Source organism: Crocodylus siamensis, chromosome 3, assembly GCF_052110815.1.
Source record: "Crocodylus siamensis isolate JL-2025a chromosome 3, ASM5211081v1, whole genome shotgun sequence".
Lineage (NCBI taxonomy): Eukaryota > Metazoa > Chordata > Crocodylia > Crocodylidae > Crocodylus > Crocodylus siamensis.
Window position 1 is genome coordinate 44,182,633 of NC_143397.1, and position 24,326 is coordinate 44,206,958.

The 24,326-nt window shown below is 39.9% G+C and overlaps 1 protein-coding gene across 13 annotated transcripts in view; it reads right to left on the bottom strand.

Moving 5' to 3' along the window:
• Window positions 1-24,326, bottom strand: part of MEF2C (myocyte enhancer factor 2C) — a 171,536-nt gene that overhangs the window by 16,856 nt on the left and 130,354 nt on the right. For 11 of the 13 annotated variants that reach the window (XM_090038239.1, XM_090038235.1, XM_090038237.1 and 8 more), the window contains 3 exons: window positions 21,436-21,622; window positions 20,157-20,204; window positions 947-1,119 (listed from right to left, as the gene is read on the bottom strand). In XM_090038239.1, coding sequence (XP_089894365.1) covers window positions 947-1,119; window positions 20,157-20,204; window positions 21,436-21,622 — 408 coding nt within the window. The remainder of the gene's footprint in view (window positions 1-946; window positions 1,120-20,156; window positions 20,205-21,435; window positions 21,623-24,326) is intronic. The other 2 variants (XM_090038233.1, XM_090038236.1) reach the window with 1 other exon arrangement.

The following is a 24,326-nucleotide window of genomic DNA, read 5'->3' on the forward strand; positions in this document are numbered from 1 at the left end:
CATTGACAGAATCCCTTGGAAAGTATCAGTTTTAAGGGCACTGGAATAAATCATTTGATAGAGACAGCTTGTCATTGCCTGAGTCTACTTGAGTATAGCCCCGTAGGAGACTGTATTTATTACTCATCTTTTCAGAAGAGAGCATCACATTTATGGGGTTTCAGTTTGATATTCAGTTAATTTATAATGCATCAGGCTGAAGTAGCCAAGCTGCAAAAGTTGTTTTAATAGTTTGTCTATAACATAATGGAAAAAAGTGTTTACAGCATCACTTACATTCACTATCAGGGTCCTTCTTTAATCAACCTCACTTTTAATGTTACATTGCTCTTGAAAAATTTACTTGAAGCCATTTTTTGCAAGACACTCATATGCAACCCTTGATGACTCAAGCTTGTACCATAGTTCTCCGCTTAAGTTATGTTAAAACAGACAGGAAATGCAGGGGTCTCAGTTACGTGCTTCTTTTTCTTTTCTTGCTATATCTAAGGAATAATTACTGCTTCTCCTCATTATAAAACATGACCCTTGTTCCCAAAGTGACAGATTTCAACTTCATTTGTTTCTGGTTATTCTGTCAATTGCTGAGGCTATGACTGTGTAAACCAGGGTTGTTAACTGCAGATTATATATAAAGTTAATTTCAATCATTGTAACAACTTAGGAAAGTTGTCGTGGAAAGAATCCTGAGAAATTTAGAATGAGCAGAAAGCAGTAGCCATTTTGTAACTGAACAGGAGAAGGGAGGAAGTAAAAATGATTTCAGGAAGCAACAACAAGACAATACCAGTCCATGGCAGTTCACTGTCAGAATGGAGGGTCTGATCCAAAGGCCAGTGAAGTGAATAGAAGATTTTCCATTGATTTCAGTGGGCTTAGGACCATAGCCTCAGACAATGAAATAGCCATTGTTTGAATGTTAAGATGTGTCTTGAAAATTCATTACCACTGATGGCATCGTGTTCTTGCTGCCTGGTGGAATAAGCACTCGGAGATCTGGTTTACGGTTGTTCATTCCCAAGTTCATTGGTGGAGGAGATTTTGCTTGCATATTCTTGTTCAAGTTGCCAGGTGAGACCAGCAGACCTGGTGAGTTTCGGGGGTTTCCATACCCGTTCCCTGTGGGGTGGAAAAAAAATAAAACCCTTTTGAAGAGAAAACAAGCCTCAGATATGTTTCCTATGGCTGTATGTACATGAACATTTCACAGCTTGTACACTCAAAAAGCTTTGCCTTTGTACACCATGTGTGCAAGGTTAGTGCTTATGTGTGAAAATGTAACCCACACTGTATTTGAAGCAATTGGATTTAAGATACTTTTCCTTATGGCAGTCATCAGTGGTACACAGAAGAAAAATTGATTATCTGGCTCTATTTTTATACTGAATAGCATTGATGCACTCCAATGAGCCAAGACCTAAGTTTTGCTGAAAGGAAAGTCAGACAATCTTATAGTTAAAAAATACAGAAAACTATGCTGTGCTTTCATGGACAAATACAAGAGGATTCTGACTTGCCTGACTCACTTCTTTCCAGTTCATGGTTTTGTTTTGTTTTTAAACAAAGAACAAGTATAGAAAGGCTATAATTTATAGAAAAAGATGGGGGTGGAATAGGAAGAGTCTTAAATGCTCTTCTACTCTCTTTCCTCCACTTTTAGGACCCAATCCTGTCAACATTACATTCAATGGGAGCAGGACAATGTCCTTATTTGGAAAATGCTCGCATGTATTTTCTCCCTCCTTTGCTGCCTTCTGCAAGTCCCTGTAACAATCCTGACAGGGAAAAGCTTTGTACTGTGGTATTTGGGACTTCCAGAAGCAATTTCTCCTTCTAACTGAAATAATAGTAATGCTTGCATAGCTCTGCTGCTAATGAGTTTCCATCCCACAGAAATCAAGACCTTTCCACCTTCCCCCATCAAATTCCCTCTCATATCCAGGGAAAGGCTGGGAAAAATGTGACTCTAATGTAGTCTTCAAATTTTGGCTCTTTGAGGCCAAGGAAGGTAGAGACAAGTGCAGCCCAAGTAAGGTTAGTAATATTTAACTGGCAATGCAGACAGAGAAAACTCTCACATGTGAATACCAAGAAAACAAGTATTAAGTCAAAACGCATTCTCGACTCATCTTTAGTTGGCAACTAGCAAGCAGAAATACATAGCCTAAAAATAGCACTGGAGGATGGGCTTGTGGGCAAGACAAAGGCCTATGACTCAGAAAACCTTGGTTCTCATCTTTAGTCTATCACAGACTTCCTGAGGGATCATATAGTTATTATATGCCTCAGTTTCTCCTTTTGTAAAAAAGGGGATGATAGCTCTACTTTAGAGAAATGTATGGAGAAAGAGGTCTATTTCTTGAAGTCTGTGGGAGAAACCATGAGAATGGCAATAAATAAAAGAATGTATCCTTTTGGTATAATGGAGCCTTTCAATTTGTGGGGAAAAAAAAGCTGAACACTAATAATATCCAGTCATAATTTTAATATGCAGACACATTAGACTATCCACTAAATCAAGCATAATTTCTTTCTAGATTCTTGGTGAAAAGAAGATAAACATTTAACACAGTAGAAAAACTTCAGAAATATTTAAAAAAAAAAATCCTTCTTTTTTTAAGTTGGCTGTTTAGCTCCTTACAAACAACCCACAGATAGTGAGATAAAATGTGTTAATTAAAAAAGTGGATTTTACACTTATCAAAACCAAAATAGAGCACTTGCAAGAATATTCCATTTAGTGTCACTATTTTTTAATGAACAATTATTTTGAATATGGATCTGCTATATTTTAAGCTTTAATTAATGCTCTGAGTTATTCAAGAGATGCAGGTTGAAAGAAGTACATTTTAAAGATGGTATTTTTGGGGAAATAACTATGTGCTTTTTAAAAGACAGGAATTCAGTATGACAAATGGAACATGATTTACTCATGTGAGCTCTAATTTAAACAAACAATCAAATGAAATTTATCTTAGTAATTGGAAAAATGGAAGAATTAAAGAAAAACAGAAATTGTGGTAAAGTAATCTATTTAAGCAACTGAAATATAAGCAAGGTTTCTCTGATACCAGTTTATGCATAGGAGCTATTTGTTTAAAAGACATTAAAGCTGCTTTAGAAAATGTGTTTCAGTATGACAGACAAGCATGTTCAATGTGTGAAAATGAAGCTGTTTCACTCAAGTAATATGCCTTTTCATAATTCTACCGTAAACTTTCTGCAATATTCCAGTAAGCACCACAGTCCGTGCTTGCAACTTTTGGAGAAAAGAAACATTTAAAACATTGTAATTTTCTATGAAATTATAATTCTTCACAAAAGATTGTATCAAGCTTTAGTGCTGTATTAAATGAAAAAAATAAGAGCAGGAATATATTCACGATTTAAAAAATATGTTATTCAAAAACATCAGCCAGATTTTCTTTATGTATTTACTCTACTGATGTAAAATATTTTGAGCAGTGATGACATTTCTTACATTTATATTTTTAGAACATCAAATTATTTTTAAGAACTACTGCAATCTTCTCTTTACCAGTGGATTTCTGCTGTTCTTGGCATATTATGCCAGCTAGCATTTTGGAGCCATATAATAACCATTTCTCCTTCCAGCCACCAAATTGTTATTCTTTTGGCATAATGTGGATTCAGGAATGTAAGGCTGTGGACTCTAAACCGATGATATAGAAACCCATCATTTGAAAATCAATGATGAATACATACATGCGGTGTACAGCTAAGAAGAGTCTGCATTTAAACTAGCTCTTTAAACCGCATCCTCTTTCTTACTCAGAAAGCTGTGGCTTGCTTTGAGGCAGCTGTCCCACCTTCAGATAAATTCACCAAAGAGAATGGTCTTATTTACATTCAGAGGCAAAAAACTGTATAAGGCTTCTAATATACAGATTAAACCTTTCTTCATCCTATACTTTAAAATTACACTCCGCCTGGACAATTATCAATTTAGAAGTGACTGTACGCAGAACATCACATTCCACTACCCACTAGAAAGCGCAAAAATTATATGTCATGTATGAATGGATTTCCTGATTATAGATTATAAGAAAATGAAGAACAGATGGATTTTAAAGCAAGTTTGCTTTACATTTTTATTTGGTAAAAAACCATATTTTCACTGGAATAGAACAGTTTTAAACATTACAGTTACAATTTGTAATGCATAGTGAAAATAAAAGCACATAGATGTACAAGTAGTTTTAAAGGACATACGTCAGAATTTACAGCACTTTCAATTCCAAAAGTTTTAAGAACAAATTACGTTTTTCTAGGGATCTTTTTTTTATTGCTTTCAATATGTAAAGATGATTCCATACATAAAAAAGAGCTGTTTTGAGATACATAGTGGCAGAGCAGCAGATGTCATGAAATTTAAAGTCAAACTTTATTTGGGCTAGCTGCACATTACAAAGGGAAATATTTTCTGATTATAGAATCCTTTCTCTGAGCATGTAGAAAATCAACAATCTGGGAAAGCTCCCCATGACTTTTGACTTAAGTAAAGACCACAGGATTAAGCCAATGATTTCTCTTTTTAGAACTTTTTTTAGATCCAAGGAAGACTATGTATTAGGGACTACTCAGTCAATGCTAATTAATACAGATTGTTAACAACTGAAGGAAAGATTACTTGAACTACTTGAAATAGACTTCCTTGGTTACTTTAAGGTAGAATATTTATTATTTTAAATGCTAACTTCTCTGTTGTATGAATTTAAAGATGTGAAGTGTGTTAGACAACACTCAGTGGGTGCATCTACACATAGAATTAGCACATAGCAATAAGTTTATTTCTCCCACGTGCAGCATTTACATGTGTACCCAGGACTGCAGCACACTGAGCCAGGTTGGAGCAGCCAGGCTGCTCTGGGTTGCTCCACCCTGGCTCAATATGCTGCGGAGGAGCTGGTTGCAGCACAAAGTCCCAGCCAGCACTAGTCACCATTTACGTGTGCAATTCAGAGCACATAACTATTCCACTGTAGGACAGTACTCATCCTAGACAGTACTGTCCTACACCAGAGTTAATTTACTACATCCTAATACAGACGCATATGTAGAGGGTGACACCTTATTGCAGAGCTAATTAGTCAGCTCTGCAGTAAAGTACACATCCAGATACATCCAGTATTTTAAACCTTTTACAGTCAGTATTCAAGAATAGATCTTAAATCTCTTACATACTTTAAAGCCATATGAGTAAGGACTGCTGGTTTGGGTTCATATTTGAGAGTCTTAAAAGACACTAGGTGCATCTACATGTGCATTAATGCACTTTTCCAAATGTGCATTAAATTTAATACCTCCAATGTGAGGTACTAAAGTAGTGCAAATGCACATTTTTTAGGTGACACTTAACACTCAGTAGCCTTTTTTACTCTGCGTTAGCGTAGCAACACTTTTTTAATGCACTGCTTTAATGTGGAGTAAAATAGGCTATTGTGTATTAAAATGCAAGTGTAGACATGTTCCCTGTAACATGTTTGCCCAAATTGGACAGTGAACCCTATGTAAATTTCTGATTTTTACAAATGCATTATTACTTAGGCAAACAAAACAAAACAAACCTCCCTTCCTCCATATCCAAAACACCTAACCAAGCATCATCATCAAAAACCTAATATATCCCTGAGGAATTACTAATGTAACACAGAATAAATCAGTGTTTTCTTTGGAAAGCTCAGTGTTTAACACCAGCAATTTAGGGCTGAAAATTTCCAAGCTGTTGAGAACCACTGGACACCTACTTCCCATTAACTGTAATAAGAAAAAGGTGTTCAATACTTGTGTAAGATTCAGCAAGTCCAGCAGTTATTTCAAGTTGCCAGAGTTACTATTCACTACCTGCTAGTTTCTACCTCACAAATTTTCAGAGAATATACGGACTTCCTTTTTATAGGTTGTCCCTGTCTATATGTCACTATTGGTTTAATCCTGTTACCTGACCAGCAAGCCTTCCAAAAATACTTAAGGAATGTAGAATGATACATTGCGTATAAGTGACCTAATTATGCTCCTATGTTACCCTGAAATTTATGCAGAAGGCAGGATACAGATGCACCTTATAGACTAACTTAATCAAAGATGCACAAGCTTTCATGAGCAAGCGCACACTTCATGAGCTAAGCATCTTTCTGTCTCATCAACTCTATTCTGCCTTCTGCCTAACTTCAGATTAACATGGCTAACTACCTCTCTCTGCTCTTGAAATTTATGACGGGTAAAGAATAACTTAGAAAAGAAGGAAGCCAGTAATAGAAGTCTTCCTAATTTTACACACACATCAGCATTCTTCAGTGACTCACTGACCAGAAGAGGAATTTTTCCTAAGCAAGAATTAAATAAATAATAATGAAGGATTTACGTTGCCCTTTCAATTACTCCATGTGTACAATTCTTGGGTGCCTGTAGACATGCAGAGACATGCCTGTGCTCCAATGCACTGTAATTATGACGTGTGCTCATTAGCACATTCCAGCAAGCCTCTGAGTCCCATGTATCAACATTCCCATGCTTCAAAATGGTGGTGGGTGCACTTTAACTAAAGCTCATTTGACGAGCTTTAGTTAAAGTGTCCCCCACTGCCATTTTGAAGTGTGGGGATGCTGATACAGGAGATGCTGCGGGAGCTTTACTAGAGCAGCTCTCAAAGTTACTTTAATTAAAACTCCCTCCTCCTCCCCTCAAAGCATATGTGAAAACACCTGTTATTTTTAATGCACACATACTGATGGAACAGTAAATGCTGGTTATTACCAAAACAAAATGGATAGCAACCATAATGCACTATGGCGAGGGAATCATGACTGTCTTCAGCTACAGCATAACTTTTAAAGGAACTAATTGAAGGTTTTATTCACATATTGCATCTGTTAGTCATTTCACAGTACATTACCTTAGCTAACTGGAAGTGGTAGAAGAAAACCAATGCAGAAATGTGTTCGCCCAGGAGAAGAAAATCTTTACATTAAAATACCTGTCCATTCCCACACTGTTACACTAATGGACCTCTCTACTGAATTACAGGGAGCAAGACAGATGCGGTGTGTAAAATCTACTGACTTTGAATGAAAGAATTCTCAGGCATTTTGTGAAGTAACAACTGATTTTGTGTGGAATAGAAAGAAAGGGATAAGAGTTTTGGGGACAGGGGCGAAAGTGTCACAACAATTCTTTATATTTACTTTTCTTGCGGTAACAAAAGGGCTATGTCAGTTTAGAAACTAAAATGACAGTATGATGTGATGTTAGCATTTTACAATCTCGCTCTCATTAATCCATGCCAGTGCAGCAGCTTAAGATACCAATATCAATACTGGGAGAGCCTAGTAGACTGCAGTTATGCCATACGTGGGATGGGACAGGATTTGGGGTCTTTGGAGAGGCAGGAAAATGGTGTTTAGGTACAAGTTATGGACATCTGCTCTAAGAATGTAAAAAGGCAGAAGATTTAATTGTTCTAGCCACATACCCTTATTAGCAACAGAAAGGCTAGATACTTAGTTGAGTAGGTGCTTATTTTGTAGGGTAATTTCTATTTTTAACCACGAACTGTCTAATTGAAAATGCATAACCAGACTTGGCAGTAGGAATCAGAACCCAGGTTTAACTCATTCATGTCTGAATGCTACAGAATCAGGCTCTCTCATTTACTCTCATGTCCTCATAACTCCTGCGTAACAGCCTACCAGAGGTCCAGCTTCAACAGGAGGGAAGGAAGAAGCTCCTATAGAGGCTATTATATAGCTTGGTGATTAAGACATTGTTCTGGGAGATGTTGGTTTGAATCTTTTCAAAATAAGGAGAGCTCCCATGTCTTGGGTGAGTACTGTAGTGCCTAGGACTTCCTATAAGAGGTGTGTGGCACCACCACCATAATATAAGCCCTTGTCAGCTAGGTATCTATCCTTAGAAGAGGACTTGATGTGCTGGATACCAAGTGGGCATATCTAAGGGGTATACTTATTTATGTAGGTTGCTTGGCCAGGAATCAAAATTTCAGAACATTTAAGGTAACCACCCTCCCATCCCTTAGAACAAGGAGAATATGAGGCTGTGACTGGAGTGTAGCATACATTACCTATTCTAGATAGGCAGGCAGACTCTAGGGGAACTGTGCAACTGAAACATACATTAAAAACCCTGAGTCGGTTCTAATTTACCTAGGTATCTGAATGGCCTTACAAGAATGAGTGTGTAATAGCTATTTAAAGTTAATTTTGCTCTCCCTGCCCCTGGTTTCTGTGCTACATATCAAAATGGAGGGAGAGACAAGCAGAGTCTTGGTGTTTCTCCCCCTCCATCCACTCATCACAAAGTAGCTGCCATTGTCAATACTCTTATCATTGGTTCTTATAAAATCTGTTCATAGCTCCATACAATTTGCTATGTTTGGTAATTTCTTAATGGCTAATTTCTTAATGGCATCCTGTTTAAGGAATTTAGGATTACATTACTCTAATGCAGGAAAACATTGTTTCCTATATCTTTGCCTCTAATTGTATTGATTCATTTGTTTCCACTTCAACAAAACTGTTTTGCTCTATTAGGTTTATACATCTAAATTTGTGTGCGTGCGTGCGTGTGTGTGTGTATACTACATTATTTAGTTTGAATATTCACCTGATCAGCTCAGCCACTTCATTTTAATTAATGAGAAAATCCACATAAATGTAAAACAAACTGGGTTTCATATTTATCTTTTTAAATGTGTATGAAATTAAGGATAGCAAAACCAACATCAGAAGTGCAGGGGAGGGTCCCTGAATGGTTAAGATAGGGGTGGGTAAAATATAGCCTGTGGGCTGGAACTGGCCTGCCAGGCAATTTCATCTGGTCCACAGGCAGATACCTACTAATTCACTGTATTCGGCCTAGCCCAGGGCTGCCCTTGCTATGCTTGCATGCAGCTGAGCCCTGGGGGGCAGCATGCACGGTGCTCCCACCCTTGCCTGCAGGACAGCTTTGATGACCCCAGCTCTGCAGGTAGGCAAGTGGCAGTGAAGGGTGGTAGGAGGAGGAGCAATGGGGGGAGGGTGGGAAGCGGTGGTGAAGAGCCGTGGCAGGTGTGGGTGGGTGCAGGGGAAGGGCAGCAGCAGCAGCAGGTGGAGGTAGGAGAAGGGTGGGAGTGGCGGCAGGCGGGTGGGGAGAAGGGAGGGGCAATGGGCAGGAGCACAGCAGCAACTGGATGGAACATAGGGCCTGTGATGGTGTCCCAGGGCTGCAGGTGGTGGGGGTCCAGGGCAGGGCAGGAGAAGCAGGGAGTCCATACTGGTGGGAGCACAGAGTCTACCTGGCTCCATTGTGTAGGGCTCCACAAGGCTTGTATGCAGTTCCTGGGTTCTCTGCCTGAGCCGTGTGCCTCTGTGGAGAGCCCCACATCACGTAGCCAGTGGCTCAGCACTGCTCACTGCCATGCACAGGTCATGGGGAATGGTGGGTAACTCCACGCTATGAAGTTGGCCTGGATCTGCCCCTGTTCCTGTTGCTCTGGCTAAACCCCATGATCCATATTGTTGGCTTCATCATATGATGCATCCTTTGGTGGTATGGGGCATGGGCATGTGAGCCCTGTGCGATGAAGCTGGCAGCCCAGCCATGTGCAATTCTAGGGATTTGCTGGGACTGTTTGCCACTGGGGGGCTCTGCCTGCCACAGGTCATGAGCACCCTGAGGGCTTGCTGCCTGCTGCTGCTGCTGCTGCTGGTAGCAAGGGACTGTGTGCAATGGTGGGTACGTGTTTATAGTGGGGGGGTTTCATGTGCCCACACACCATATATATGCACCCACACCCCTGTGTTATGCAGTCACCTCTGTGTATACAATGTAAGCACACAAATCAGGACAATTTTTTTTTTTAAATCAAATTAAAATATGTTATTGTACATGTTTGATTTTTATTAAATAGTTTGTTTTTTTCTGATTCCAAGATGGCAAACTGCCTTGCCAAAAGACGTACTTCTGGGGACAAAGGGAGGGACTTCTGTTGGCAAAAATCAGGGGTTAAGGGAGGGACTTCTAGTCCCAAGATGGCAATCAGGGGGCAGGGCAACCATCAAGGGGCAGGGCTACCTTTGCGGTCCACAACACCTCACCAGAACTCGTTAAGCAGCTCTCCAGCCAAAATAACTGCCCACTCTTGGGTTAAGACATCTTGTTGCAGCTGTAGATATGTGGGTTTGAATCGCACTCCCCCGTTTGCCAAAGGCTAGCCCAAGGATTCTCAATATTTTTAGATTGAAGGGACTCTTCTAAATCTCACAATTTTATAGCACCCTATTTTTAAAAAAACCTAATATAAATATAGTATGAATATTATGGTGTAAACATTACAATTATATGATTAAGTCATGCATTAATGCATTGCATTACTATATGATATGACATGATATATGATGTTCTCCTTTTCAGACTACTGAAAGGGACATGTCCCCAGCTCTGCTGGGCCCTGTGCATGCTTGCTCCCACTGCAGCACCTGGACTCCCCACACCTGGGTTTAGGTCACTGATGGGAACTGGCAGGCCAATTTCTCTTAGTTATGTCAGGATGATGCTGTCCTGGGGCTGAAATGAGTAGCCCCTAGGGGAACGCAAGCGGCCAGGACAAAATGCTGGGCTGCATGCATGGCCTGCAGAGGGTACTTACGGAATCAGAGGTGAAGGGGGTTGGGAACAAAATACGTGAAGTCTAGGAGGAGGAAGGTCCTCATCCCTGGTGTGTACCTGAGGTGCTAAATGCAGCCACTGCCTCCACAACTGCTCCTTGCATGTTGGGGACCAGAACCACCTGCTTCTGTAGCCCCTCCCTCTGGCCCTGGTAGTATGTGAGGACCAGGCGAGGGGGTGAGCTTGGTTGAAAATCATGGCTCAGCAGCGGCCCTACTTCTCCCTACTTGTGGCAAAGCATGCTGCTTAGAGCATCTGGTACCAGGGTGGCTGAGGGCAGCTGTGTAAACTGTTCTCTGAAGGATGCTGGGGCAGGTTTGGGGTACTGTGCAGGAGGAGGAGCAAGTGGTGCACTTACTTCCTTGCACAGGGGCATAGGCAGATTAACAAATGGGCCTGGTTGCCTGGAGGGGGAGGAAGGGGGGATAGTGGTACTGGGTATATGATAGTTATTCATTTTTTGACCCCACTCTCACCGGCCAGCCATGGTGAGCAATACAAAGCAAACAAGAAGATTCATTTGCATACCCATTTTGCATACACTGGGATTATGCAAATGAGCATGCAAATAAATCTTTCCCTCACTTACTCCACATTGCTCTCCATACTTGCCAGTGAGTGTATGAGAACCAGGTCCATACCTCCGCTTCAGCAGCACCAAGAAAGGAAGAGGTTCCTCCCCCTGCTGGAGCCCAGGTCCTGTGGGGAGTGGAGAAATCCTCCCCCCATCATTCTCTTCTTGCCCAGGGCCCCAAAACATCTTAATCTCTCTCTACACTGGGGCTGGGTGCGCAGCTCCCTTGCAGAGATTTTGAGGGAGCCCGAGGTGACATTATACCCTAGCTGAGAATCACTGAGCTAGCACATGTTGACACAGCTGTAAATGGGGCCTTTGTCATGCAGATTAGGAAGTTAAAGACAGCTAGATGTTATGCTAGTTGTATCAGTCCTCTGTGTACTGTTGGCTATAAAAGCTGATGCACCTTAACTATGTTAGCCCAGTGGCTGCTAAGGTTCAGGTAGACCTTTGGCCTTGCTGGTTGATAGCAGCCAGGCATGTCCTGCCTTTGTTGAGATACAGGTACTATGTAAAACAAGAGGTAAACCTGTGTGGTTTCTATGTCACTGTCCTTTCAGCCTTTTATGGAATACAGTGCTACTGTAAGCACTAGACATGTAAATTCTGGTACCCCAGGGTCAAAGCCTGAAAATAAATCAGTGCTCAAAATCCTGGCAGGCAGCAGCAGTTAGAACTGTTGGGTGTGGAGCTATTCTGAAATCTGTCCTTATTTCGGTGCTTAAAAAGGGGAAGAGCTCTTTTGACTACACGTTACCAACTGTGGGTGCTAACATCTTGGAAATATGATTATGAGCTCTTTTAAAATCTAGTTTTAGAAATAAGATTCTCATGGACCTGCCTGTCCAATTTCTATAAGAAATTAATTCCTTATCCAGTAAAGTGGTTAAGCATGTATACATTTGAGTATGTGATAAATCAATCTCTCCATTTTGCATACTCACACATGGGGAGTTGCAATTGTGTCCTTCCTATACAACTAACAAGCTACATTTTCTTTCCTTTCTGCCCTCGAGTGTTAAATCACAACAAGGGTCAAACAGATTTACTGTATTTTTTGGACCATAAGACGCACCTGACCATAAGACGCACCCAGTTTTTATGGCAGGAGAGACTATGTGTGCCGGTGGCCGGCCATTTTTATTGCCGGCTCCCAGCCACCGGCACGGGCGCCGGCTTCCGGTGTAAACAAGCGGCGGATGTCCCGCTGAGGCTCCGCCGCCTCCGCGGGCAAGCTCCGCCCCATCTCCCCGGGACACACACCTTCGGACCATAAGACGCACCCTCGTTTTCCCCCCACTTTTGGGGGGAAAAAGGTGCGTCTTATGGTCCGAAAAATATGGTATATAATGGGGAAAACACATTACTGGCAACTATAATATATCAAGGGAAAAACATGAATCTGTAGACTTTATTCTTGCACTTTTCTACACATGACTGCTTGAAAGTCTTTTTAAAACTCAGGATAACTCATTTACTTCTTTAGCTATTTGAAATCAGTGTCCTTTTTGGGGGAAAATAATGCTACACCGTTTAAGAAAAATATTTCAGGATAAGAATCAACTCCAATTTCAGTAGAATTGGAGTGCTGTTGCAGCTGTGATGGCCCAGGAAGTATATGAGAGGCAAGTATTTTTTGTGACATCTGTTATTGGACCAACTGCTTAGCTGGGAGAGATGTTTGACAAGCTTTGGGTATAAAGCATTCTTCTTCAGGTCCTCAAATTTTAGGGCAGTGTAAAATATGAAAATGTAATTTTCAGTTTCCAGAATATATTTTAAATATATTGGTGAAGGTTTATTTTTCATAAACAGTGGTAAGTGGCATTTTAGTTAAATTACATATTTTTGTAATATGCATAACTGCTGAAGACATGAACAGTGTAGTTTTACATCATGTTCTGATTACATGTTCTAATCACAAATCACACATTCCTAGTTTTCCAACATTTTTGTTAGAATAAATGTACTCATAAAAGGACAGTGCATGGTATATACTTGCATGTACTATATGATGATAAAACCTTTAAAAATAGTTCTAAAAATCCATAAGATATAAACTTGAGTTCAAAGTAGCTATTAACTCTTCCCTAACTTTTCGATTTTTTTGAAACTCTGGGCAACAACTCCACTCTTACCAGTTTGCAAATGTATGGACAACAACTGGAATCTACAGCCTGAATACTTTAATTGGGGATCATGTTAAAAGATAAAGGGCAAGAGCTCAATATTGTCAAGAATGTGTACAATGTACATGCTGCTATACTGTAAGATTTGTACTCCCAGCTCCAAAAGGCTAAATTCATTTTTTGCTTTCGTTCCCAGAGCAAAGGCATAGCTGCATTCCAAGATTCAGGAGGCATCAACTATTTCTTTCATTACTCAAGAGTAAGCATGAAACCCAGATGTTTGCTGATTTGCAATGCTTCCTTATATTCTCTCTGTCTCTGAACAAAGATACAGATTGCAGAATACAGTGAAAAAAGACAGCATGATGCCTTCTGTGCAGGCAGTACAGAAAATACAATGGGTAAAATCTTGGGATCACTGAAGTCATTTGCAAACCCCCCACTAATTTCAATGGAACCCAGGATTTCATCCAATAATTCCAAGTTATTGTTTGGGCATATATTCCTAAATGACTATTTTAAAGTGCTTGTCATATATAAACAAAAGCCATCCTGCTTGTCTTTAAAATTCTGCTTCCAAGGCACTGCTTATCTGTATGACTCAGACAACTGTTCATTACTCATGATCATAGGACTTTTTGCCTTCAATCCTTTCAAATCTATCTTTTTTATAAATACAAATATTGAGACACTGTGAATTAGAGAGAATGTAAGACAGAGAACAAGTAAAAATGTATCACTTCAACACCTATGCAACTATTGGAAACTCAGTAAAGGCCAAACTTTCACAAAGTAGGGGTGGAGGTCTACACCAAGAATGTACTTGCATGCACCCATATATATATGCACACTGCTTTGTTGATAATGTATACAGTGTCCTTTTTTTGGTGAAACTGTTGGTCAGTGTGTGATCCGTGTGCATTGACAGAAGCCTTCATTCTTGAAAAATTGCTTCCAAAATACTTAAGTAGGTGAAATTCCCTTCTCTGAAAAAAACTAACATGATATTTATGCATTGCATCAGCTGCAAAAGGACCAAACGGGACTTAAAATAGTACATAGGTCTTGTACAAAATTCATATAGGTCTGAATTTCAGCAATTCTGAAGAACAAGATTTTCTGAATCTTGCACCTATCAAACAAGATGTAGCATTGTCAGTTCTTATAACTAACATGAGCATTGGTGGATTAAGATTTATTGGGGTCCTGGGCAAACAGAAAATTGGAGGCCCACTACACCCCATTATAAACATGAATGTATCATGCAACTCCTCCCCTGCAGCTGGACCCTGGGAGCTGGATGTCAGCAGGGTGAGGGGCCAATGGAGCAGGCTGTCCGCTCTGCTGCCCTTGCCCCAGTGGCCTTGTGCCAGCTATGCGCCCCCTGCCCTCCCGGCAGTGGGAGACACAACTTGCTGCCTCGCTGCTGCAGTGTGGGCAGGGGGTGCACAGCCAGCACAGGACTCCCAAGGGAAAGGCAGCAGAGCAGAGGGCGTCAAGTCCACAGTGAGCAGCCTTCATCCATCATGTACACAAATACAGGGGGGCACACACCCCTATCTATGCTTCCCCTGGGGGGGCGTTGTGCAGCAGCAGGGAGTTGCTCCATCCCACATGCCTCCTCGATGTTCCAACCATGGCTCTATCCCATTTTCTGCCTCAGTCCCATGCAGTGCCCTGGCTGGGCAGCACCCCCAACCCAAGGCCCTGCTCCTCTCCCTCACCGTGGGGGCCTCAATCTGTTACCTCCTCCATTCCCCTTCCACAGGCTTACCTACAGAGAGCTGCTCTGCATACTGTGCAACTGTATTCCTAGTCTCCCTTTCTCGCCCCCTCTCCCTTCCTCACTGTGGGGGCCTCAATCTGTTACCCCCCCAATTCCCCTTCCCCCTCCATAGACTTACCTGCAGGGAGCTGCCTTGCACACTGCACAGCTGTATTCCTAGTCATCTGCATGTGTGCAGCATGTGAACGGGCCATCCCTTGCGTCCCACTCCTGGCAGCCTCAAGCAGGACCCCCTGCAGTCTAGAATGCTGCCTGACTACAAGGGGAAACCTGCCATTTCCTAAGGGCAGGGGCCATAAGGGCCTGTGCATTAATGTGCCTCTGAACATGTTTCACACTATATCTGGTATTTTCATAGTTTCATAGTTCGTAGGGTCAGAAGGGACCTAAGCAGATCATCAAGTCCGACCCCCTGCCTTGGCATGAAAAAGGTGTACCTCTAGCCTCCTCTTAAAAACCCCCAAGGTAGGATCCAGCACCACTTCACTTGGAAGTTAGTTCCAGATCCTAGTCGCCCTGACAGTGAAGTAGAGGCTCCTGATGTCTAGTCTGAACCTACCCTCTGCCAGCTTGTGACTGTTATTTCTAGTCACTCCTGGTAGTGCTCAGGGGAACAGGGACTCCCCCAATGCCTGCTGGTCCCCTCTGACTAGTTTGTAACAGGTCACTAGATCCCCCCTCAGCCTTCTCTTCTGGAGGCTGAACAGGTTCAACCTTGTCGGGCCTGCCCTGCTGCCCCCGATCATGCGAGTGGACCTCCTCTGGACCCTCTCCATGTTGTCCACATCCCTCTTGAAGTGTGGCACCCAGAACTGGATGCAGTACTCCAACTGCGGCCTGACCAGTGCCGCATAGAGGGGGAGGATCACCTCTTTGGACCTGCTCGAGATGCATCTGTGGATGCATGACAAGGTGCGGTTGGCCTTCCTGACTGCCCCCCCACACTGCCGGCCCATGTTCATCTTGGCGTCAATGATGACTCCAAGATCCTTTTCTGCCTCTGCGCTGACGAGAAGGGAGTTCCCCAGCCTGTAGGTATGGTGCAGGTTCTTCCTCCCCAGGTGCATCACCTTGCACTTGTCAGTGTTGAAACCCCATCCTGTTCTCATCCACCCACCCCTGTAACCTGTCTAGGTCCAATTGCAGCCTATTTCTCTCATCTAGTGTGCCCACATCCCCACACATCTTAGTGTTGTAAGACTTATCTCTGGGAGTCAAATGATTATTGGAAAATCTAAGTTATATTAAAAAAAAAAATCATAGTTAAAGAAGAACCCTTTGAAAGTTCAAAAATCAGAAGGGAAATGGAATAATCTAACAGTTATTGCATTTTCCCAACATTTCCCAAATTATTTAATTAATTAAATATTGCATGAAAAGGTCTTGGGCACAGTCCTAAATGAACTGAAGATCCACCATGATCTGGTAAATGTCAGAATCCCTCCTTAAGTACTCACTGCCTCCTCATGATCTATAGATTACTATTGGAATAAGTTTTTAAAAGGAACTAGGTTTCTAGAAATGACTAGTAATTTTTTAGTGACTAATGATTTAATGTCCAACTGGAGTTACTGTAAAGAAGCCACATACAGAAGATGAGTAGTTAGTACCATTTGAAAATCAGGTCCCAAAATCTCTAAATATTTTGAAAATTTAGCCATGTGGCTTAAGAAAGATGGTAGAGAATAAATGGAACTGACAGAAGAGCAAATTACAGAAAAGTATAGAAACAAAATAAAAATGACACTTCTGAGGAAAATACTAGAGTACATTTTAAGTATGTTAGACTGTCTTTAAAGATTTTATTTTATTTCTGCTATTATTATAACTAATTATTACTATTATTTATTGGGTTGTAAACTTGAAGAAAGTCTGTTGACTAAGGTGGATTCATTCAGTTTTATACAAGAAACTACTGAGTTGAAACACCTTCACAATATATTCCTAGTTACATGGACTGGAAAAATTAAATAGAAAAAGAGGGAAAAAAGTGTTCATTACCCAATGGTCTCATTGTGGAATAAACTGCAAAATATAACCCAACCTCAGAGATAGTTCTAACCACAAGATCAAACATATACTTGCAAAGAAAGGCCTCCAAGATAAACAAAAGCATTATGATTTAAAAAGCAGTTAACCATTTTTTGAAATCTTTATCATTTTACCAGACTTTCAACATTGATGTCAAACTATTGCTTAATTAACAAACAGTACTAAAAACAACTAATGGACATGATTTGCTTCTTGTCAAGTTACCCATAACTTACATGGTTTACATCTAAGAATAACGGTCTCCTTAAAACTTAAAATAACTTCATAAACTTTACTATGTTACCAGGTAGCATGTCACCTCATTTTCATGTTAGCTATGGGTTAAACTGAAGGATGTAACTAAAAAGTGGTTTGAGAGCATACTGATTTAGGTCCAAAGAACTCTTGTTCTTTCTTTCAATCAAAGGTCTCTGGTTTAAGAGAATGGCACCAAAGACACTGCTATATTTATAATTTAGCAACTATACAAAATGGGAAGTTCACACTAATTTTGTTGGCAGTTGCTACTGTCACATGATATCAACTGTCCAACCAGTGTTAGAATAAGAACAAATTTACACTAACAAACCTGAGATAACCTTGATTTTAGTTAAAAATACCACTACTGGTATTTGGTTGTGTAGGATAATAAAGAAGCAGTCAGCTTTCTGCAGTTCTATTTATATCTTGGGTTGACTCCCAAGGTAAAACTGTGAGTGATTTCAGGGTTATTACTTGGAACAATTCAACACAACAAAATAACATAGTTTTCAAAACATGGACTTACCTAACCTAAGTAGCTTATTCCGTTTGCCATTTTCTAGTTATCATGTAATTTGTTAAAGTAATGCAGAAACTGACGCCCTTGTGTTAACAATAAAAAATTGTTTCATTTTTGTAGTGACTGAAATGGAACTCTTAATTCAAATCTTCTCATTGGAGTGTATTATTTCAAATATATGCTATTTTTAGATACTGCAGAAAAATGCAAATTTATAAGTTATAATATGGTGAAAAATATGAACCCTAACAGATTAAACCACATGATCATGCTATGAGCATCTAAGAAGCCAAATGGAAAAAACACAGGGGTCTCTGTTTCTTACAAAAAGTGTTGAACAAAGAGAACTTTTGATGTTTATTCTTCTGTACCCTTAAGAGAGAAAGAGAGAACTCTCCAAAATAGTGGCATTGTTGAATGATGCTACTGAGGCAGATGATTCGGCCTTATAATGACCTCTCATCTTTCTTCATAACTATAGCAAATCCCTCCTATTGCTTTGAATTTAAGGCATGACAAGCATAACTGTATTGGTGTTTTACTAGATAAAGAACAAAGACTATTCATACAATTAAATATTTATGATGCATTCTTAGTAATGTCTGTTTTATATACAGCTAAATCAATTGATGACTCCAAAGGTACATTGCTTGAAAGTCAAGTGTATAATATTGCCAATAAGCAACTCAAATTCTCTATATTTCTCTATCCTCTTTCTGTCCTTTTCATTACACTTATTTCAAAGAGAAATAGTATGCATGTAAAAAGAATATGTCCTCCAACTGAGTATGATAATACACAGGTTTTAGAGAGCATAAAGAATGATAAAGACAACTGGACACATAGAATAACTTCTATTTTAGTGTGCACAAATATATATATTTAAAAGACACATTGTGTTTACTAATTCCCAGCACCTTTCTAAAACAACAGACAGGCCCATGGCTGTACTACAATGGCATGTCTTAGCAAGCCAGTAGAGGGAGCCCATTAACAGGGCAATCAATTTACTTTCCCTGTTTCATTGCTGCAGAATCTAAAACTTCTATCATGTAAATTGTCAAGGAAGGGTCTAACATGCAAACACCAACAGACCAAATCTTTTTTCAGCTGTGTTACAAAGAATAACAAAAGATAATTAAGGAAATTGTCATTTTCTAGTATGGGTATTATGAAAACAAGAGACAACCAAAAAGCCTTATGTTTCTATTGTCTGTAAGTTCTAGTCCTAAGTGAATATAAAATGACCTCTGAAAGGTGCAGTACTAGTCAAAAGTTACTTGGTTACAGTGATGCTCAGTTTCAATTTTACTAGAGATGTATCACACAAACATCTGCAAGTCATCTGCACACAATGAAAAATGAAAGTGTGTGATCTGAGGCAAGATGAGAAGAGTGCAGCCCAAAAAGAAATAGTGTTTCAAGTACCAGGAGTAAGTCCCTCTAAAGTACAGTGTCAAGGGGGTCAGCTTCTGTATATATCACCAATTACTGCTATCTCTGGTTTATGGTACACAACATGGATCTCCCTACTAATCTTTCATATAGCTCCCAGTCAGCCAGTGAGTGGATAAACCAATGTTCTCCTTGTCTCTTAGGGACCAATACCATGAAGCATTAAGAAAATGCTTAAAATTAGGCGACAGTTCACTTCTGGCTCTTCACTGTTACCTTTTTGGCTCAAAAAGAATACAAATAACATGTACTTAACTCAAGCACATGCTAAGGTATTTTGCTGAGCAGGGACAGTTTACATGTGCTTAAACTGAAGCATGTACTTAAACTTCACTGAAATATATATAATAAGAATCAGGATTTCAATTAGAATTGACTTTCACTAGGACTTTTGGTAGTCTAAGGGTTATATCACTGGGCCCAAAGATTTTTATTGAAATCCTTGACGTTAAGTGGAAAATGAAGACGTCCAGAGATTTTTACATGGGGTTTTCAGGAGGTGGGGTTTTGAATGGTGCTGAACACTAGCCTAATGCTGATCCCCTTGAAGTTGACGGTAAAACTCCCACTGAACTGAGAGAACTACCATAATGCTGAACACTTTAAAAATCATCCCAAACATACAATTTTTTAAAGACTAAGTCTATACTAACTATCTGTTTTGGTGCCCCAGTGATTTATAATATTTAATATGAGTAATCTTCCTTTTACCTGCACTGGTGCCTGCACCGGTTGTGAGGTCCCCACCCATCAGGCCACCTATGGTTTTAAATAAAAGTCACAGTGAGAATGACAAGAAACCAAAACCAAAAACAAACATAGAAACAAAAAAAACCCCAACCCAAACCACAAAAGTTAAACACTTTAAGCAATACTAACCAGCTTTCTACTCACAGATGGCCTGATCTTAAGCCTACAAGCATTCCTAAGTGACTTTAGTGTCCACTAGTTCATGTCCATAGTTGAAACATTTTTAAATGCCCCTAGTAAGGTTTAACAGCTATCATGTTTGTTCATTGGTGACAGGCAAGCTTAAAAATAAATGCAATAGCTGATAGCCTGTAGATTTTCAGCTTTCCATTGCGTAAGAAAAATCACTAATATTAAAAAAAATTATACTCAGTCTGACTATACGTAATCATTTGTAAAGCGGATTTATTTTAATTTTATTTGAATTAGAAAAAACAAGATAAATACTACTTTATTGGAAAAGGCCAGTGAACAGTGAAGGTACTATAAATTATGTAATTATAGTATGTATTTGCTTAATTGTTGATTATAAATTTCTCAACCCTTTCACACACAGTTGCTCTGAGGATTTTTTTTAACTCTTCCTTGGACTGGAGTCCTTGAATGGAACTCAAAATCCTTAAGGATGACATTGCTTTGGCCACAAAGAATGAGACTAATCCTCATTTATCCTGATCAGAGGTGACCCTATATATCACTAAGCATAGAAAGCAACTGATTGCTTATCCAACAAGACATTCCAGCTTGGAGATGGACTAACATTTACCCATCAATGATCTTTTGAATATATAAATAATCACAAATCCTCCATTTAACGTCTCGACTGTTGATTTCAGTAATTAGAGGCCTATTTTACTTTTAAAAGACAGGCTTGCTTTGACCACACTTTATTTTTTCAAATTTTATGGAAATCTGTCTGCTGAATTCTTGCATGAAACAAACAGATGAGCTGCCTTTTTAGTAAAACAGCAAATCATCTCCCTTTTATCTTTTATTGATTTCCTTTAATCTTAGCCAATATTCATCTGTTTCAAGAACATTATTTCAGGGTTATTTTTATTTTCTAATTTTGGCATAGGAACCTTTTCAGCTTTGTCTTTGATTTTTCAACACGGTAGTTTTGGGGAAACTATTATGACTGAGAGGATCTTGCTCTTTTAGTACAGTTTAAAGTGAAAAAGACACATTAGTTATCTCCCAGAAAAGATCAGTTAAAGAAATGGGATTTAACAAAGCATACCTGTGTTACCTGCACTTGGAGGCCGATGTGTCACACCAGGAGACATGCTATTTCTCTGCAGAGAAGGGTGGGCCAGTGGCAAAAGGTTGGGGTTACCGAGTGAGCTGACTGGGTTACTGTATACCAAACTGTTGTGGTTGGACACTGGGATAGAAACTGGCATCTCAAAGTTGGGTGGTGGAACAGCCTGTACATGCAAAAAAAGGGAAACAAAGACAAGAATAGTACAGAAGCACAACAGTCTTCAAGTACAGTTACTCTATATTTAGTTCAAAAATTTGGAACTGGTGGTTAAAACATTTAAACTCCCCTCCCTGTGAGAATCAAGAGAAGAGTTTAAAAAGTAGGAACTAACTATGGTTTAGGCACTAAACAAGGTTTTTAAAAATGGCTTTAAAAATCACTACATTTTACTGGAGTTTGTGCTTTTGCTTTGTGAACACTGGAAGGGTTTCCCCCTCACTTTTGTTTAAAACAAAACCCTGCTTCATGTAGCTGCATTTTCTTTTTCTTCCATGCATTGAAGTCATACTTGTTCACTTGTGATATCTTAATCTGGTGTCACAGATGACTGTAAGATCAAAGGTAAATAATTATGATGACTTCATTTCATGGAAAAAAATTAGAAGGGGTGGAATTCAGAAGGGTAAGCTTTAGTTTCAGTACAAGTAGCTTTAGCAACAGGAATGAATCCCAATCATATTAAAGGCATGATCAAACATAATTACTTTTCTTGTTAAACTACTTCTATATTTTGGAAGAGATGTAAAAGCAGCAAAGTGTTCCTTGAAAATGTGACAAAAAGCAAAACTGATTTTTTTGGGGGGTGGGGGAAGGGAGGAAGAAAGGGGACACAGCCTTTCCAATATACTGTTTTTCTTTGTTTAAAAGTAGAATCTCCTTGTCCTGAAGGATCTCTTTCAATAAAGCATTTTGCCAACTGTGGCAAATTATGCCTCTTATGTCTTTGAGCTTCACAGGGAGCAGAAGCAGCAGCAGTCTTGAGTGGCAGTGTCAAATGGCAGTCATTATATCTGGAAAATGTACAATGCAGTAGCCATGGTTTTGTGAGTCTTGCTTGTATACTTGCTTGTATAAGGTTCTGGTATCAAGACGAATATGTGGCAATTCTAGCTTTATGGTTTTTTTTACCTGCTCTCATAGTTGCAATGAAAAACTTGAAAATGTTTTCTGAGGCAAATGAAAAAAAACTCAGATACATTGCTTAAAAAATTTCATCTTTTGTAAACCAACTACATGATTTTGAGGCAGGTGCTGACTCATGTTTTGAATGCTGGTAAACTGACAATGCCTTCTGGGACCTGGCATGAATGTGATGAGAACTGCTGTATGCATAGTGCTATAGCCCCGTTGTGTCGGGACAAGGTGGAAGGGGCATAGCTTCACCCATGTTCTACCCTGAAATAGATTCTGTGGCTATTCAGTTATTTACATGGTAGTAGTTCACTGCTGTCTTGCATACTGGATCACTGGCTGTTTAATTATGGCAGTTTTAAACCCCTTTTACTCTTTTCCCCTCCTTTTTCCTTTTTTCCAGCTATATTTTAGTCATATAAATTCAGAAATCATTTTGTTTGCCACTGATATGCAGCAAGTGAACAAGATTCCAGTTCAGGGCAGAGTATGATTGTAGAACTAGCTTTTCTTTGCTCCTATGCAGTCATATCTGATGTCCCTAATGGCCAACTTTCCTGAAAGGCTGGTTCAAGGGGCTGTTTCAAGTCCGGGGGGGGGTAGGGAGAGTATTATTTCTTTGTTTCAATGGCTAGCAATCAAATCTGTATGTATTACTATATTCTGGAGTTCTGGATATTTAAGTGATATATTCTGCTTTTCATAAATAGACAGCATAAGTAATTACATATTTAAAAAATATAACTAGTGAAACCCAACTAGAGGCCTCTCTGCAGCACCCTTGCAAGATTTTATGTTCATTATCAAACCTGTGCCTACATATGGAACCTGTTCTACACAGGAAGTTTCACGATTCACATGATTCAGAAATAGGATCTTTGTGTGTATTATGACTGCAGGCCCAATTCCTTAGAGTTGCACACATACTGAATAATTTGAAAAGTTATATCAGGTATATAGGAAAATCTAAAAATGCAATGAATTAAAATCTCACCTTTTTACACAAACCCCAAATAGCAGAGATGTGGCAGGGGAGCCCAATGAGGTTGAGGTAGGGACAGAAACCCTACAGATTAGAGTGGCTGGTCATGAAGCTGCTAGCCAGATCCTACATCAACTATTCTGGGCTACATGTTGGAATGATGGCTTCTACATTTCTAACAAGTTCTGGGCCATGAATTCAGGTCCAATTGGATTGCCAACTCTCCACCAGGGTGTTCCTGTTGAAAAGGTAAACATGGGGCTGCTAACCTGGCAGCCTGTTTTGGAGGTGCAGAGCTCCCCATGCAGGGTCATTCTGTGTGCATTCTATTTTCTCCTTGCTCTGTAGGCTTCAAGAGGCACTTGGGTGCTGGAGATTTTGCATGTGACCCCACTTTCCATCCCCTCCCTCCCCGCTCTGGAATCATTCTGCATACTGTTACAATCATCTGTACCGTTGGGCCTACAAATCCTAGCCTGCAGGTCATAGGGCCTAGATTATATGATGGGTACCTAATGTTTTCTGTTTTTTTTTTATTTCCCTGCTCCCTTAATCCTTCTTTCTGTACCAATTAAAAAAAATCCACCTGAAGATATAACAAAGCCATTTAAATTAATCAACTTCTGCTTCCATTCTCTACCTTTCATCCACTTGTATCTGACTATTGACTGTGAGCAATTCAGGATAAAGGTTGTCTTTTTTCAGTGACTGCTCAGAGCACAGCTTTGGGGTCCCGATCCTGATTTCTGCTGCT